Source organism: Vitis riparia, chromosome 9, assembly GCF_004353265.1.
Source record: "Vitis riparia cultivar Riparia Gloire de Montpellier isolate 1030 chromosome 9, EGFV_Vit.rip_1.0, whole genome shotgun sequence".
Taxonomy (NCBI): Eukaryota; Viridiplantae; Streptophyta; class Magnoliopsida; order Vitales; family Vitaceae; genus Vitis; species Vitis riparia.
Window position 1 is genome coordinate 11445853 of NC_048439.1, and position 19716 is coordinate 11465568.

At 33.8% G+C, this 19716-nt stretch overlaps 1 protein-coding gene across 5 annotated transcripts; it reads left to right on the forward strand.

Annotated features, from left to right (window-relative positions):
* Window positions 1-1004: 1004 nt before the first annotated feature.
* Window positions 1005-17492, forward strand: LOC117922079 (OVARIAN TUMOR DOMAIN-containing deubiquitinating enzyme 11). 5 transcript variants are annotated; one of them, XM_034840089.1, is made up of 10 exons: window positions 1008-1139; window positions 2295-2514; window positions 5153-5226; window positions 5597-5651; window positions 5844-5918; window positions 10527-10600; window positions 10723-10771; window positions 13351-13435; window positions 17059-17115; window positions 17215-17492. In XM_034840089.1, the coding sequence occupies exons 2-10, from the start codon at window positions 2329-2331 to the stop codon at window positions 17256-17258; spliced, it is 699 nt and encodes a 232-aa protein (XP_034695980.1). In that variant the 5' UTR covers window positions 1008-1139; window positions 2295-2328; the 3' UTR covers window positions 17259-17492. The 5 variants fall into 5 exon arrangements, with proteins under 5 accessions (XP_034695983.1, XP_034695984.1, XP_034695980.1 ...); XM_034840090.1 differs by lacking the exon at window positions 1008-1139 and adding an exon at window positions 1237-1386; XM_034840091.1 differs by lacking the exon at window positions 1008-1139 and adding an exon at window positions 1634-1741.
* Window positions 17493-19716: the final 2224 nt, after the last annotated feature.

Sequence of the window (19716 nt, forward strand, 5' to 3'; positions counted from 1 at the left end):
TTTATTTTTTGAATCTGAATTATTTAACATTTATAATAATATTCTATTCTCATGTGTTAAAAGTAAGGATACTATCATCCTAACATTGTGAAGGGAATCTTACTTCATATGAAAGACAACTACTAGAAGAATTAGAAGCTAACCAACCAACCAATAATTGCTTCATCAAAAGCAAAATTGACAACATATGAAGGTATGTATACAAATCACATGTTGAATATTCTTCTTGTTTCTTTTGTTTCTCTTCTATCATATAAACTACTAATAAATAATTATTATTGGTTAGGTGAGTTTTCCCTATCAACATTATCGATTACCATAATCCATATCAACCCAAATTTTCATCAATTTGAAATAATGAAAAATCGGTATGCTTTACACACTATATAACTATAACTTCACCTAAAAAATGTTAATACTTGTGTTAAAACTATTATACAGGACAAACTCGATCAGAGCTCCAAAGAAACGAAAATTTGTCACTCCAACAAAAATTGTTCAAGCAAAGCCCGTTAGCATTACAAATCTAATACAAAGACTGTTAGTTGATTTTAAAGTATTTAATCTTCTAAAAAACACATTGCTCATTTACAATAACAATCATCAATATTATTAATATCGATGAATCTTGGTACGACGCATGTAAGAAAGTCAATAAGAAAGTGTTAATAAGGGAACAATGTATAGAATGTACTAAATATTATAGAACAACCGCTAAATACCATCCAAGGTAATATCATAATACAACATGTCTACAAATAGTTTCTAATTACACCAAACATAGTTTCCATAATAACAAGTCCATTAGAGTTTCTAGAAGAAGTGACATTTATCCAGCTTACCAGTTACCCACGAAAGAAAAGGAAAAAAAAAAAGAAAGAAAAGAAAATCTGTATGTCGGTTTGTCTATCATCCGTACCCTTGATGGTGCACGTGGCGTGATAAAAAGTATTGGTCAAATGAATGAAAAAAAAAAGAAGTTAGAATTGAAAAGAGAAACTGAGAGCACACGGTTTGTGAAGAGGATTCCCAATTTCAACGTGTGCGTTTGTTGTCTGAGAAGGAATGAGTCCAACCCAACCCCGTCTCTTTCTTCCATCTTTTCCTTCTTTCTTCTCTCTCCAATATTCCACTTCCTGGTGCGTTTTCTTTCCTTCCTTCTTCTATTTTCCATTTATCTTTTTCTTTTCTTATTAAATTATTGTGTTGGCTTCCCGGAAAATGGAGCAAAATAAGACACAAAGGCGAATTTCGATTCCTATTCTTTTGCTTCTTAAGATTGGGTTCTCCAATATTAGCGGTTCTATTAAACCTAGTGAAGTAATTGCATGAAGCTTATTTGAAAATTTCGAGATTCTTTTCTAGTAATTTCTTAGCAACCAAACGGTACTCAACTAAGAAGAAAAGATTTGTTTCATGATTTCTTTTTTTCTTTTCCGTATTCCCGTTGCAATTGAACAAGTGGATATTTCTCAGTTGCTCCATTAATTATCTTGTTTTATTTATTATTATTATTATTTTACGGTTTACTTTTGCCTTTTGCTGTTAAATTACTGTGTTTGATTGCTGGGAAAATAGAGGGAATAAGACCAAAAAAAAATTGTATTTCGATTCTTATTCTTTGTTCGTTAAGTTTTTTCTTAACTGTTAGCAAATCTACTATATTAAGGCGAGTGATTGTATAAAGGTCACAGCTGAAAAATCCCGGATTCTGTTCCTTTATTTTTGCCCTTAGATATCCGTGAGTTTTCTGTTCTTTTGGTAATTTTTATGAGATTTAAAAAGTAGGTGTTTCATTGTTTCCCCATTAATGATCTGGGTTGGTTTTGTAAGTCCTTTATAGTATCCATTTCTGTGTTTTCTGTTTAATTACTGCGTTAGATTGTTGGGAAGACGGGGAAAATACCAATTCTTCCTTTAGTCGATCAATTCCTGTAAGGGATCTACTACGGAACACACACAAAAACTGTTTTTTCGCTGACTCTTATGAGTTTAAACAAGTGGGTATTTCTTAGTTGCTCCATTGAGGATCTGGATTGTTTTTTAACTTATTTTTTTTTATTTTTTATTTAAAATCCTTCTTGGCATTTTATCTTCTATGCTTGTAATAATCTCTGTACAAAAAAATTCTGGGTTTTCTTGATGATAAACCAAGATAATGATATCTTCTGTTGGGTTTTGCAAACTTTGATATTTAAATTTGATGTTTGTTTCCTTTATTAGATTTTTGAGTTTATTTATATGGTGGGGTGATTGATTGGGTTATTTTAATTTTGATGTCTCATTTATTCTAGGTTGAAATTTGCTATTTGTTCTGATTGAGATAGTATGACCGAGAACTATGGCCATACTAGTGCAAGTGGCAATGCAAGCTCTCACTCAAGCTCTAGTTTGAATAGCAGCTTGCAAGACACAGAGGACGACCAAACCATTGCTAGAATCTTAGCAGAAGAAGAAAGTTTGAAAAATGGAAACAAGCTTGGGAAGAGACTTTCTCATTTGAATTCTATTCCGGTATGTTCCACACAATTTTGTTAGTATTTTTAATTGTTCTGTATGTGCTTCAACTTATCATTATGAAAGTTGGTTTCCACTTTTCTTGGTTTTGTATGTTTAGTTGTTTTTAAAACCTTTTGCAAATGCCATGATTGATGTAGGAATTCAAAAGCATGTATAACACCTACATGGACCTTAGTTAAGATTGATATATGATGGTGTCACTGTATTAAAGAAGGTATATTGAATATTCCCTAAAAAGGCAAATTCAATTGTGGCAACATGGAAGAAGAAAAGGAGAATATCAATTTTATTTTTTTATTGTTCTTAATATGCACAAGTACACTTGGTGGTGGGATTGACAATCGTCTCTATCCCATATTTTGTGGCCTATACAGTTTTATCCAATTCCACATCTTCAGGGTCCAAAATTTGAGAATTATTCATGTATCTTAGACCACATTTTCACCATGGATAACTGCCAGTTAGAATAGTACTTGCCATCTACTTGGTGTTTTCATTTCCTTTTTGTCCGTTCTAGACATTGAAGTCATGACCAAATAGGGTAAACTTCATCTTGTAGTATCATAGCAGGACCAGTCCATTCAGAGGATAAACTGTAATTCATCTAGAACATCCAACTTGCTTCTAGCTACTTTTGCAACTAGGTGTGGTTGGTTGGGCTCCATTCTCAGGTAGACTTGGTGTAGTCCAGATCACAAAACCTAGAGACTGAAGTTCAGTAGTGTGGGTTTCAGTTAGGGGCCCTTAATACTTGATTGGCCTCTTAACCGACCATGCAGTTGTAGCATCACTCCTCTCTTGTTATAATTTTGTCTTCAAAACTATATTCTTTTACTTTTTTAGAACAAAATATCATGTCATGAAGCAGCCATAGTGAGTTTAATTTGGATTGCATGAATATGGCATGAATGATAGAAATTGGAAGTTTGTACCTATCCTGGGAGTGCCAGACACATGATTCTGGAGTATCATATCAAACAATATGGCTCCTCTTCAGAGATGTCTGAGCTACATAGTTCACCAGAATGGACATCTAGTACTATTGGCACTTTTCTTCTTGTTATCGGTCTGGTTTTTGTGGGCTTGCAGCCAATCGGTCTTAGTAAAAGCGCACAAATTTAAGCAGCATGGATATGCCTATGGTGAAATTTTGTAAGGAAAGTGTGCAGTAGAGGCTTATAAAAGTTATCAAACACATGGGCCACTTTTAGAAATAGACTAAGTGAAATTAATGTGGGTTTAAACAGTATTGGAAAGAAGAAAAGGTGAGGATGTATCTGTCCATATAATACATCCACATATATCTTTAGGTGGTAAGTTGCTTGATATAAATGTTGCTTTATTTCCTTTAACATGGTATCAAAGCTTTGGGTTTTTGAAATTTTGGTGCATTTATTCCCCTGATTTTTTAAGCCACATGAAGCAGAGTTAAGTGATAATTTGCTTGCTATGATTATTCCCTAATGGCTAATGGTGTTGTATTTATTTTTTAAATGGATGTATTTTTTCTTCTTTATGCACACTGTGTCTAGTTTGATGTTGCTTGTTAATTAGTCTTAGAGCCAACCTATCGACTTTCATAAATGGTTCTTCAAAGGTTTGCAATACTCAGTTGTTGACTTTTGAGTTCTACCAGAAAGATGGCATAATTAGAAGAAGCAATTTGCTCCATTAGCCAATATGAAGCTTGGTTTGACAACTGCCTACAATGATGGTGATCCCCATTGCATGAACAGGACTCATCCTTTCTTTCAACCAAAATTCATCTTGGTCTCCCCTTTTGTCTTAACAGTGGATGTTTGGGTAATTTGCTGAACCCACACACACAACCACCTCTGCCCAACCTATGGCACCTATGTAATAAATTACATCCTGGAGCCCCTGAACCATAATGTGGCTCACAAATGTTCCCTTAATGCTGTGTAGAACCCTCTAAGGTCACGGAGCTATAATGGGACCCATGAAAAGCTTAATTTGTGTGTTCCTCATGGACTTTTATATCTTGAAAGTAATACAATTTTTTTCTTTTTTTAGCCCATAAGAACTATATCGTGATGTATACCAAATAAAATAGTAGAAAATAGTGAAGATTATATTATGCCAACTAAGATGCATTATCATCTTCTTTTGGACACTGGTGTTGCTATATCTGTATCAAAATATGATATGAGAGTGTTATTCAGATTACCTTCTTGGATGCTTTCATTGCCTACACATGCTAAATTCATGGATGCATAAATGCACACCAGGTTGCTTTCATAGTCTCATTCATACATCCATGATTCATATATATTCACACTGTACTTGCATTGTGCCATACTTTAACTAGGTATGTTTTGTTTGCATTTTATGCCAGTGGAAAGTATATTTCTATTCCTTCATTTACTTTGTGTTCTGTGCTTGCTTTGATCTCCCTTGTATGAATGTGTGCATGGGTAGAATTCTATCTGAACTTTTGCTTTCTTATATCGTTTGGAAATAGTAGTATATTTCTTTTCCCATATTATTGTTACAGTGACATGTTTATGGTTGACATGCACAAATAGTATTGTTATTTTGACTTTTTGGCTTTCAGGTTACTTCTGGATAATACCTGGATATGTAAGTACTCATTGATTTATTGTACTTGCAGCACACTCCACGAGTTAATGGGGAAATACCTGATGTGAATGATGCAACATTAGATCATGAGCGGCTAGCTGAAAGGTTGAGATCTAATCGATATTGAGATGCAATTTCTCATTGATTATTTTGATCTAAATTTCCTACTTGTTGTGGCCCTTTTTTTTTTCTCCTTCTTTTCTTTAGTGGACACTTATTTGTCTGAAATCAGAAATGGAACCTCCCCAACGTTCTGCCACCTGAGGCAGGCTGCAGAGGCACTACTTGTGTCTGTTTGTAGTTCTTTCTGTATATTATAAAGTCTAATCAGACTTCACTTGAATGGCTCATGTCAAGTAAATTTTGAGATTTCGAGTTCTGGTGCAAAGACTCGGAATGCACATGAGCATTAAAGAGTTGGCACTAATCATTTTGCCCCTTTCTGTATATAGTCATAATCTTGCTTTTTGTTCAGGTTGGCCACATATGATTTAGCTGAATTGCAAATTGAGGGAGATGGCAATTGTCAGGTTGGTTAGATAGGATAGTTGCTTAATTTATCATGACATTTGATACACCTCTTTGCATGCATACAATTATCTGTACTTGTTATTGGCATGATTCACTTAATTTTTTATATCTCTATCAAACTGTTCCTGTCCCTTTCCTTAGCTGTTTTTTTTATTAATATCTTTGATATTATATGTTTATTTAATGGGCAGTTTCGGGCCCTGGCAGATCAGTTGTTTCGCAATCCAGATTACCACAAACATGTAAGGAAAAAGGTTGTCAAGCAGGTGAGATTCATCAGACTCCTTTAATGCATTAACTTTGTTTTTACTTATTCTAAATTTCTAGTCACTACTTAGTAAACTTAGATATGAGAGATGTAAAGTTAAGCCAATTGATGGGTCTTGGAAGGCTGTTTCCTCAAAGAAATCTCCTGTTCTATTTGTTGTTAATGAATTTGAATTGTTCTTTGTGAGGCAGTATATTTCTTATCAGGAGTTCATGTTATGATAGGAGCTTTAGATCATCAATTTGAGAAATTGGGTGATGCAAGACTGCATGAGATGCTTATTTTAGTTGCAAGTGATGTAAACACTTGCCCCAGCAAAGAAAAGGACAAGTGAGATAGCATTAGGAATGCAGGAGCATTCTTTCCTTGAGTTCAACATTCCTGTACCTAATTGTAACAACAAAAATCTGTTGATTTTGTCCATTATTTATAGACTTCTTACTCCAGATTGGAGGAATAATTCCTGTGTCTCATTCGTGCACTCTTCTACATCCAATATTGTCTCATATTCGGATTGTTTTGGAGTACTTTTTCTCATGGAAGAGCCTGGGGCACTTCATATCAGGCAATATGTTTGAAAAGGTACCGGTATGTTTGGATAAAATAAGAGTTTATTCGTATTTCTTGTCTTCAAGGTAAAAATAAGCTTTATCAAATGCAGCAAGTTCAGAAAGTCAAAGAGAATATTGTAAGGTGGACCAAAGACTAATTTAGGGTGTTTAATGATAGAAAAAGAATTACTGAATAAAGAAAATAGATAAAATTTAAGAGTGATGACCTTATCTGAAGCTAGAGATAGAGGAGAGGTGTAGCACCAGATTGGGAGGTTGCATGAGTGTTTGCTGGCAAAAGGATGTTGCTCTCAGCAATAAGAGTTAGAAACACTAAGCTTCACCAAGTTTCAAATGCAAAGAGTAGGGTCAATCATGTGGATCAGCAGGTAGTGAATGAAGTATGTTCAAAGGTGAAGCTTCAAGAGTTGATGCAGCTGTTACGATCTGTTAGGGGTTATTATCAGATGTTTTTATTGGGTGGTGAAATGAAGTTTGATAGATCTCCTAAATGTGAAGACTGGTTAGAGTGTTGATGAGATGGTTTACAATGAGTACTGTTTCAACCTTTGTCTTACAAAATGCAGTGCCCTTTCAACAATTATCTCCTTCTGCCTGGCAATGATTCCTGTTTGGTGGATCTTTTTGTTAATGAATGTATTGATTCCTAATGAAGGATCACTCAAAAAATGGTGTATTATCAGGCACCTTTTTCTTAACTATACCGGTGGTGCTGGTTCTTCCCTAGTCAAATTGTTTGGAATATTGTTCTTTCATTATTAATGTTGAATTGTGTGACTACAAGCCCTTGATTGTGCTAAACCCATGTGTGATGTGTAAATCCACAAATAAATAAAATGCCTAATATTTATGTATTAGATCAAAATTCATGCATTGCTTATGGATAAAATTTATGTATATTAGTAAATAATATTTTGATAAAATTCATGCGTGTGCGCTTGTGGATTATATTATTATTGGACGTATGACATGTGGATCATGTCTAGTCAGCGAGGTAATTTGACCAGAATGATTACCTATCAAGCTAATTTGACCAGAATGATTAGTTGTGAAGAAAAGATCAAGTCAGTGGCTTCTAATGCTATATGTTATCGATAAATCTCTGAAAAAATATTTCCTACCTATTTTGAATATAATGAGCTAAGGAGTGATGAGGTGGTTCAACCTAGTCTCTTGATCTATACAAGCTTAACACCAAATACAGTACACTTTGTTCCAGAATGCTTAATCTGGTTGGCTAGAAAAGTTTTTCTCATTGTTCTCTTTCTTTCTCCTTTTTTGTAGGGAGTAGAAAGGTGAAAGTGTAGCCCATCAAGATCTCACTATAGATCATCGAGTAGTTTTATGTTTTTGCATGGTTAATTCATATCTAATCATGTTGAGTCCATCCATTACATGGATATTGCTTCAATTATACCGTTTGACTAAATCAGAACATAAAGAAAGTAAATGGGAAGCTTAATCATTAATGCTTACATAATCCTTTTCTACTAGTCTAACAGAAAACCGATCTCCAATTTGGAACTGCTTATAAGATGTGACTAAGTGATCTAACCATTGTGGCGCCATGACCACTCAGAGTAAGCTGTATGTTACATACCTGTGAGGGTATTCTAATGAATAATGATGAGTATTCAACATAGCACTTCTCTTTCTTTCTTTGGACTGGAGCCACAGATAAAACTTTTGTATGCTTCAATCTGGCATTTTGGTGATTCTCAGTCATTGTCTTATCTATGCTTCTTATTTATTTATGCTTTTGGAGTTGTAATGCTCATTGGCTCTTGTAGAAACCTTTATCATTACCATACTATGGAGCAGTTAGGAAAGAGGAATGCCCGGTTATTTGGCATTCTAAGTTTATGTTAATAGCATGGAAAATCATAAACTTATAGTTGTAGATGTAGATTTCGAAATATGAATTGGTCTATAGTTTGTATGGATAAGAGGAGTGGGGGCTTGAGAATTAGAAATTTGGTCACTCTTAATAAGGCTCTTATCAGAAAATGGTGTTGGGGATTCACGATTGAGAGGGAATGCCTTTCGTAACAGATAATTTAGGGAGGTATGGGGAAGGAGGGGAGGTTGGTGCTTTGGAGGATTGAGGGCAGCGTAGTGTGTGGGGTGTGGAAGACAATCAGGAGTGGCTGAGAGGCCTTGAATTGCAGAATCTGTTTCAAGATGGCTAATGGGAGAAGGATGAAGTTTTGGAAGGATAGGTGGTGTGGTGATATACCTTTGAGGGAGGCTTTTCCAAAGTTATTCTCAGTAGCCATTACTAAAGATTTATGGGTTACTAACAAATTTATGATTAGGAGTTGGAGGAAGTGGAGGCCTTTCTTAGGAGGTTGTAGGGCATTCTATTAGTAGGGATATAAAGGATAAATTTCTCAGTTAAGTCTCTCTATGCCTCTTGATCATGCGGAAGAATGGAGACATTCCCTTATAGTATTGTTTGGAATTTTTGGGTACCATCAAGGGTGAGCTTTTTCGAATGGGAAGCTACATGGAGCGGGATACTGAGATTAGATCAACTCAAAAGGAGGGGATGAAGATATTGAATAGATGTTAACTATGCAAAAGAGAAGAAATAGGTGATTGCATTCTCCTTCATTTCTTGAAAATGATTATTTTGTGGTATCTTATTTATGCTCTTTTTGGAATAAAGTGAGTGATGCACTTAGTGAGAAATGGCTTTTGAGCTGACATAGATCTTTGTTGGAAAGAATAGGAAAAAGGCTTGAAGAGCTACTCCTTTGTGCTTATTTTAGACCATTTGGAGGGAGAGAAATAGGAGAACATTTGATAATATTGAAAAAGTAGATCAAACAATTAAAGACAAACCTTTATGTATAAGTTTTTTGAAGTGGGTTAGAGCGTGTATAGGAGATTGCTCATTATCCATGATGAACTTTGTAGAGTGGTTAAGCTCTAAGTAAGATGTGGGTGGTGTTTTTGTGTATACCCTCGCTTTGTTTTGCTTTTTGGCACCCGTGTGTATATTGTGTATGCCTTTGTGTGCCCTTTTTTAGGTGTTGTTAATACAATTTATCTTTACCAAAAAAGGGGATTTTCAAATGTGAAGGAACTATAAATGTTTGGTTACTCATTTTTTTAAAAAGTGTAAGGTCTTTGATAAGAGGACAACTTTTTGTTCAATTTCTGTGTAACCATGTTGTTTGTATTTGGTTTTTTCTACTATTATCATGTTGGAAAGGTTCTGTTTGCTTAGTTATTTGAGACTATGACTACTAAAGGCAAAATTGAATGCAAAAATTCCGTAAGTGCTGAGAGCAATTTAGTATTTCAACCAAAGAGTTTTGGGGATCTCGAGCTCCCCTTAGAACGTCTTTTTTTGCATGGAATGATCTATGGTCAACAAATGTAACCTTTGTAAAGACGATGAAGAGTCATCTGATCACATCTTGATTCATTGTGACAAGAGTGATATGGACTTTCTGTTAGTAGTCTTTGGCTTGAAATGAGTGTTTCCAGTTTCAGTGAGAAACCTCCTCCTTGAATGGAAATTTAAGGGCTAGATGAGAAGAGAAGAATTGCTTGGTGTATGGCTCTGCTTTGCTTATTTTGGTGTATTTGGAAAGAGCGTGACTGAGACTTTCAAAGATAAAGAGCTTTCAAATCAGAGATTAAAGTTGTTCTTCATTAAATCACTATTAGAGTAGTCTCGTGCTTCATTGGAAATGGAGAACCCCTCTATTTGAATTTCTTAGATGCTCTTCATTGTGGATAGCTTGGCTTGTTTTTGTAGGTTATCCTTGTACTTGTTTGGTGCTTGTATTGTGATGTTTTGTGTACACTGCCTGTATACATAGGATGTGCCCCCACTTTTTGGTGCTTATAAAAGAAAAAACTGAATACATCTACTGTCTTGTATACAGATTGATGGAGACTCACCAGCTTATACATCTGTTTATGTATTTTTAAACATTCTATGGCACTGCAAATATTTCATGAAAGGGAAGTATTTTTTGGTTAGGATTTGTTCTGATCATTGTATTATGTTTTGGCTCCAGTTGAAGCATTTCAGAAAATTATATGAAAGTTATGTTCCAATGAAGTACAGAAGCTACCTGAAGCAGATGAAAAAGTTAGACCTCTGTGGTGATGCCTACTTATTTTGTTCCTGCAAAAATGCAGAGAATTCTATCATGATTCCCAACATGGCAAAATGCTAATTCAATTTTTGTGTGCAACTTTTCATGCTACTAGATCAGGAGAATGGGGAGATCATCTTACTCTACAAGCTGCTGCTGACCGAGTGAGTTAAAACCTCCTTTTTTGATTAGCATGCAACCTAAGTGGCATAAACCTCATTTACAGCATGTTGAATGCACGATAAAACCTTGAGAGATCCAGTAGTTTATTCTTTTCCATATGTCACTCCTATGGGCTTTCATGGTCCTGATTTTCAAAATTCTTGCTCCTATAACGTTTAACAATCCTCTCTTTCCCAGCATATAAAATTTTGTCACAGTTTGGTTTGGACTGGTATATATTTGTCATAAGTTGAATTTTTTTTTTTTTCCCAATTAGAGAATGATTGTTGAATATAGGCTAGGCATATGACATTATCAAAGTACAAGCTCATGGGATAATGATAAAGGGAAATTCTTTGGTCTGACCCAAAATTTCAACTGATAATACCAAACAACATTCTCTAACTTTGTCTGGACTTTTTTAATGCTTAGGAATTGAAATGAATCATGATTTATGTCGATTTTAGATGAAGTGTGAAAGTCATTGAGATATTTTACATACATGAGAGAAACTATTGACCTTAGCGCAGAAAGAGGGAAAGTACCCTTGGAGTACCTTATGATGTGCTGCCTTGGGCATTGTCTCAGCATTTTTGCGCTCTCTCTCTGTGTCTGGCACACGCTCGCATACACTGCAGAAACACTTGACTAATTCTGTTCTAAGAGCAACATAAGTTTTCTTGTATCCAACATACTCCATGGTGAGTAATGTTGCATTTTGATTCCTGAGCTTATCTTTGGGGAATTGGAACAACGTTGATGCATAGAATTCTTTTTGGCTTCGCAATTCTATGACAAGAGGGTAGGTTGTTTTCAATGGCATGATCAGGATAGGATGCTTTTACCAAATTTGAGATCCACTGGAATACTCTGCTTACAAGCGACACCCAATCACTGAAAAGGGTAAAGATTAGCTTAGGGTTTTGATTTTTTCATAAATCTGGGTAAGGATTTGTATTATAACCACAGGGCTTTTTGAATGAAACTTCTCTCTCAAGGTTTGAACGAAATCAGCCAGAGAAAATTAGGATGAAAATATATCTCAAGGATTCAATGTAGGCAGCCAGAGAGAACTAGATTTTCAGCAATCTAAAAACCCTCTTACATGTTATTAAAAGTTTTAGAAGGATTGGAGAACTTGATAAGTGATAATTGTGATCAAATTAGGATAGGTAAAAAAGGGCTGATTTTTTATAGATTGATTGAAAGTGGAGCTTGAAGAACAAATTTATTGTTCAGTTGATCTGTATATAGACCCTGAATAGATTGAACTGAAACAGCCTGCCTATATCAATCTTGGATCAATCCAAGAGCAATTATCCATTCTTGCTTTTTCCAACCCCAGTTTTCTAGAGACCATCTTTAGATGTTGCAAACATTATTTCAATCTTCTATAAATTAGATAATGTTATCTAGGTCACTCACCCATCTTAAAAATTGTCTAACATTTATGAATTTTTCTGATGTGCGGACAAATGCAACAAAGTTCTTAGTATGAACAGATTGGATTTGATGGGTTTGACAAAACTTTGATTTGATTACAAACAGTTTGGGACAGAATTTGCCAACATACATTTTAACACATAAATTTCTAATAGGAAGTTTGAAATTTACAATAGCTCATATTTCTCTGATCTTCCTGAAAATATCCCATTCCTGAAGTTCCAATTTCTCTTTCGTGAGTACTTTGAAATACTCAGATATATTATCAATTAAGATAACATGTTCCTTCTGTAGATTTGCTATATAAGTGTACTCAATATCTTCTATCCTAGGGTTAGTAGTGAAGATTGTTTTTTTTAGCAAACTTTCCAGTGGCCCTGCAGTTTTTCTAGACTTGAGGATGAAATTCGCTGAATGTTCAATTGGCAGTGACTATCTCTGAATTTTATCCTTCATTCTACTATGGTTCAACAAGTTGAACAATTATGGTTTTGCCATCTTTCCCAAGATGAATATTGACATAATCAACCCGTTTGCTATAGGGAATCTTGAGAAATGTTAGAATCATAACTGATAACTACGCTACATTTATTTTCAAAAAATTGTTCACATCACATGAAAGAGTAAAACAGATTGGCTTTTTATATTTTTATTGGTATCAAGGAATAAACCTCCTATTGGATAGATTTAGGCCAAAGTGCGTGTATTTTGTCAGATATGGCTTTGTAAGAGCCCTATAGTATGTATCTGAAGAAATATGCTCGTCTTATTCATGCATATAGAGACAAATAAAAAGAAAGTGGGGGTATGTAGTTTAAATTTCCATTATTTATTTGAAGGGTGCTTTCAAGAGGACGTGATAAATTTGATATTATGATGGAGGACAATTTTGTCATTTTTTTCCATAATGATAAAAAGGTGGTTCACTTGGGAAAATGTTGCTAAAACAGCCTATCCTTTTATGTCATCTTTTACTTGAGAATTGTTTTATATGCAACTTCTATCTTATTATTGTGATTTATTTTCATAATTTTCATGCTCTTGATGTTTTGTTGTTTTTCTTTTCTCCCTTTCTATTCTTTTTTGGCAAGATCTAGAAGTCTCAGTTTCTGATAATTTGATGTTGCATTTCTTGTAGTTTGGAGCCAAAATCTGTTTAATCACATCTTTTCGAGATACTTGCTTCATTGAGATCAATCCCCGAGACGGAAATCCTACCAGAGGTACACATAAACTTTTCTTGGTTGAGTTTGTAGTATATCCATTTCAAGTTACTAATTGATTCAAAATGGTTCATTTAAAGGTTTTATGCATTTGTTTCTGAATCCAATTCCCACATGCATTCCTCCCCTTAGCCTTTCCCTTAACTTTCTTGCTAGACAGTCAAAAGGTGGCCTTGATACTCATAAAGCTAAACACCTAAAGGTTCTTTATTTTCTGTACATCTTTTTGTATTCTTTATTATTCTTCTTCAACCTATTACAGGGTTTTGATTTTTCTTGAGAATTATTCTCTGGTTTTGAAGATTTACTCTCATTATCCATTTAAAGGAATTTTCCAAATTTCTTTGCGAAAGATCTAAGTTTCATCACAAGGCTAGATTTTTCTTTGTAGTTCTCAGGTCCAACTCTAAAGTTGTTCTAAGAGTTGCAAGACCCTTCCTACTTTTGTGCAAAGTTAAAAATTTTGCAAGAACCAACAATTTCCTGTCTTGAGAGTAACAATATTTACTCTCTATGGTAGCTACCTTAGATCAGAGTATCAACCAAGCAGGTAATCAGGAGCTGAGGAATGGTGTTTGGTCCTTTGCACCTTGTTTTGGCACCAGTGAACCTCACAATCCTATTGATGAAATAAACCTGAGCTGGAGAGCTGGCTAGTGCATCTAGGACATAAAGTCTGACTCTCGTGGCCCTTATAGTCACCTTCTCAACTCTAGATCCTGAAACACAGGCAGATGAGTATAAAGTGGGGGATATGTTAACATGTCCATTTCAAAAAAGTAATAAAGAATTAATTACATCTCTTGTTTTTTTTTTTTCTTTTTAATTAAAGAAAAATAATTGGCTTTCTCTTCCTTTCATGTGATTTTCATCTCCCAAATCAATAATTTACCATGCAGTTAATAATGGAGGAATTGAAGCACTAACATTGATACAACATGCTGCATCACTAGTTTATTCTGAGCATAAGTAGCCACGATGTCCTTACCACCTTTATTACCATTTGTCTACCACTTTGGGATATAGATATAGACTAACTGTAATCAAGAAGTGCCCCGTAAGATGATGACACAAATTTTCGATGACTTTAAGCAACCAGGATGTAAGAATAAGTTCATTGCAGCAAAAAGGGAGGGTCCCTTCTTAGGATTTGAGTCCTAGTTAGCTCATGTTCAGGGATCAAACAATGCTCAATATTATGCTTTTGTTCAAGCTTCTTGCCTTAATTTTTTGGATACATTGGACAAATTGGAGAATTGAGGTATTCTTGAAGATGATTGAACCATTCCTGCAATAGCTTAGAAATTCTAGATCCATGCATATGGTAGCCACGCTCTTGCTTTGATACTATTTTTGCCATTCAATTTCCCAAATCAATTATTCGTATACAAGTGTCTGAAAAAAAAAAAAAGGAAGACGAGAAGAGGAAGGGGTGGTTTTCTTGTTAGGCTCCACACATACAAGAAATGAAAAAGAGGAGAAATTACAAATATACCATCCATGGATTGATGAACCACACTTGGCAACAAAAGCACATGTTGTACATTTCTGAATTGTGTATGAAGGAATAAAGTCAGCATAGTCAAAATGTCAACTCAGGTTTTCCATATTTGGATTAAAAATTGTTGTGAAATCCATCAGAGCTATTTTTTGTGCAATCCATATTAGAATAGTTGATGTAGGACAACCCAAGGATGGGTTGCCTATAATCAAATAGGTGGACCGGGGTATTTATCTTTTTAATATGTAAGGAGAGGAACAAGGGATAAAATTTATGCCAACAAAATAAAATATAATAAAATAAGGGGAAAGAAGATAAGAAGAAGAAGAGATAGAAACCTTAGAATCTTACTACAAGAAACCAAGGGAGTCTCACCATTGAGGATTACAATACTTGCAAAAAAAAAACTAAATAATATAGGAAAAAAAGATGAAAGAAGATAAAAGAAGAGATAGAAACCTTAGAGTCTCATCAAAGCCTTCTAGGAGTCACTATTGAGAATTGCAATACTTGCAAAAGAAAAGTAATATTATTTAATCACTAATCAATTACTTTGGTTTACATCTATTAGCCTTATTTATAGGTTTTTTTAAGAAATTCAAAGTCTACTATCATTCAAATAATTTATTATGACTTTAATTCTAGTTCTCTTATAACTTAATTAGCTACTCCCAATAAATACTAATCCTAATTTAATTCCAAGTAATTCTAATCTTATTTTAATTGCAACTTATACTAATTCCTTTTTTTGATGTATATTTTGGATATTCATCCTCATCAATAGTTCTTATATCCTGACTTGTAGGGGCATGCTACATGAACCCATATTTTGATTTTTCAAAACAGATGTGTATTGATTGGAAAATCGAGATGTATTAATCAGCACCTAGCAAAAAAGGGGGTGCATCCTATGTACACTAGAAGTATATAATGAGAAGCAAGAAGCCTATCGAAAAAGAAAATAATGTGAACGACAAAGTGAAAGAACTACAAGAGAAAGATGAAGCGATACTAAAAGTAGGTTACAAACATTAAAAAAGAAAAAAAAAAATCCAAAATGGATTAAGTGTGCCCTTTATGTTGATCAAATAAGTAAAATGTGTTGCTACGACATATAATATGATTAAATTTTAGTTCTAATCTAAAGTTGTCTACAACTCATTGAAAGTACTAATCATCATCTTTTTGTTTTAATCAAATACACTGTTCATTCAACCAACTTAAGTAAAGACTTCGCTAGAATTCTTTAGGTGTGTCCAGATATATCAATAATCTGTTCAGAAAGGAAAGACCTTCAGTCTCACAGGATGGGGTTAAGCTTGAATCCTTACCGAATCGTCAAGTAATTCTGTAGAAAAAACAAAGTTAAAGGAACATGGAAATAAATAAATAAATAAATAAAAACAAATGTAGAGTTGAAATGAAGAAAAGAAAGCTCGAGTTCTATTCCTTTTTCACATTTTGGCTAGTTATCTATCACCTTGTGTCTAAGTTATATGTGAGTGATAACAATGATACTATTATTATTAGCATTATTTTCCCTTTTTCTTTTGTTTAAAAAATTGCAATTAAATTGAGAAAGATTTACATTTTATTGCTTTGTCCAATAGTGTCTTTAGTTAACTGTGAATGACAACAAAAACAACAATAATAATAGTGATAATGCTTATGGCCACATTATTGTTGTTTATTAGTAGTAATAGTAGTAATATTAGTGTTAGTATTAGTGGTGTAATGGTGTCATTTAAAAGTAGTACAGTTAAATGGACAAAAGATGATCTAAGTTTGGATGTTCTGTTTTCTGTTACCTACTTAAAGATTAATCATAAGCATTACCGTTGGTGGGAAGTTGCTCGGCTACATAATGGGATTACTCTGACCCAAACCATAAATCCCCTTGCCCAAATGATGGTGGAAATAGACATGGTTTTGAGATAACTCATCCAAGATTCCGTCTATGCTAAAATCTGTTGGTCTACGTATCCAGATTAGACCAAACTAATACCATATCCATAATCGCCTGTTACTTCGAATCAAGCTGATCTTCTGAATCTTCGGAACTTCTGATTTTCATCATAAGTTTTTGGGATTGTGACTGAAGTTTTTGTTTTTGTGGATGTAGAGCTTTGGTTGAGCTTCTGGAGTGAAGTACACTATAATTCATTGTATGCAAGTGGAGGTAATGAATCCAACATATATCATGTGCACTGGTTTCTGTAGTTCTTTTGATTCTTTCAGTGACATCGGATTTTAATTTTTTGGTTGGATATGTTTGCAGACGTTCCTTCCAGAGCACCGAGAAAAAGGCATTGGCTTTTTTAGAGTTATCACCTGCTCAAGATCATTTATTTTCTGTACCTATTCCATCTCCATGCTAGAAAGTCAGTAATTGTTTAACATGACTTCCAGATTCGATCTCTTTTCAATTCTTTAGTTGAAATTTACTTGTCAGAAATTTGTATATGAATGACGTGTGATAATTGCATGCACCCTTTGCTTATCGTTTTACACCAATTAATCCTAGAAGCATGCTGGAGTCGAATTTTTCATGGGCTTTATTCAGCTTCAATACTATTTGGTACAAATGTCTAGTGTCATTCCAAAACATCTGGAGACCTTTGGGCCATGTTTGGCATATGTTACGAGGAGAAATGAGAATGAATATTTTGTTTTCATTTTAATTTCTCTTTGAATAGGAAAGAATTTGGAATGATTATTTGTTTTTATTTCAATATTAGATAATAATGGGAATGAGAATGAAAAAAGAAATAAATTGATAATAATATTTATAGATATAATCTAAAATTATTTTGATAACAATGGGTTGTAGTTTTCATAAGAATGAATTTACTATTTAGTTTGTTTTTTATTTTATTAATATTTGAGTTACATTGTTTGTTATTATTTAATGTCAAAATATTTTTATATATTAAATAAAATGAACTTTAAAACTAATATGTAAAAATATCACACTTTAATATATTTCTAAATATCCCAAAATTCTAAAATAAATTACAATAACAAAAGTTTATAATGATAAATTATTTAATTAGTTAGGAAATTAATAATTAACCAGTAATTATGGTTTCCAAATTGTCTTTGAGTGTTAAGAAAATATAAAAAAAGAAAGAAAAAAAGAAATCTAGGTTTTTAATTTCATTGTTTACTCGGTCATTTTTATGTAATGTATATTTTGATTATGAATTTATTATTGAAATGTGTGTTCAATTATTAACATTAATTCATTAGTTTTTAGATTTTGTAAATTTGGAAATTAAGAACATGAAATTCTCACTGTTTACTTATCAAAATTAACTAAAATTTTTAATTTTATTGATACGTACGATTTATATTTTGAAGTTATAATTGGAGAAACTTTACCCCTCACGCCTAAATTATTCAACACCTGCTCCATTCATTTAAACTCATGACCCCACACGCCTAAATTGTTCAACACCTGCTCCAATAATTTAAACTAATGACCCCACACGCCTAAATTATTCAACACCTGCTCCATTCATTTAAACTCATGACCCCACACGCCTAAATTGTTCAACACCTGCTCCAATAATTTAAACTAATGACCCCACACGCCTAAATTATTCAACACCTGCTCCATTCATTTAAACTCATGACCCCACACGCCTAAATTGTTCAACACCTGCTCCATTCATTTAAACTAATGACCCCACACGCCTAAATTATTCAACACCTGCTCCATTCATTTAAACTCATGACCCCACACGCCTAAATTGTTCAACACCTGCTCCATTCATTTAAACTAATTGCTCCAATAATTTAAACTAATGACCCAACACGCCTAAATTGTTCAACACCTGCTCCAATAATTTAAACTAATGACCCCACACGCCTAAATTATTCAACACCTGCTCTGTAGATCCCATCCCCCCATCTCACCGGTCTTCTTCATTCATCCTCAATTCCTCAATTTCCTCCTCATTCATCAATCCCCGTCCCACCTTCTTCAACCCGGGCCCTAATTTCGGATGCTCCACACACTTTCTGAATAGACTTGACACTACTCCACACACACTTCCCTACGTGTCCCCTAGATATTGCTGACCTCCACCGCCTGTGGTAGACCACCTCCTTGGATTCCCTGCGGCACTCTCCCTCTGGGCCGACGCCTTCCGTTCCAAGCCTAGTGCAGGTGAAAGGAGTTTTTTCAAAATAGTTTTTAAAACAAAAATAATAAATATATTCATTTTTACTCATTCTAAATTTCTTTTAAAACGTAAATTATATGTAACAAATCTTAATTTTTGGACCAGCAAGTCTAAAAGACAATTGTCTCAAAATAAAATTCATGGAGCAAGTGAAATATGTTGGTGGTGAGTTCTTGGGATCATCATCAAAAATTGCATTTCCAAGGTTGAAGCATCTGTCATTTGCAGCCATGTCTGAGTGGGAAAATTGGGAAGTAAAAGAAGAAAAAGGGCGGAAAGTAATGCCATGTCTTCTTTCCTTGAAAATAAAACACAGTCCAAATCTGACGGCAGTACCGGACCTCCTGCTTTATTGGATATGCCAAAACAAAACAATATATATTACATTTTAGTTTTTATATAATATTAAATAAAAATAATATAATATTTTTAAAAATTATAAAATTAGTTAAAATTTTCATTTTTAATATATTCACATTTAAATATTGTATACATTTCATTTAACATGATTTAATTTGATAATATCAAATATATAAAATAATATTATTGATTTTTAATTTATTCATATATATTTTAAATTTTTATTATTATTT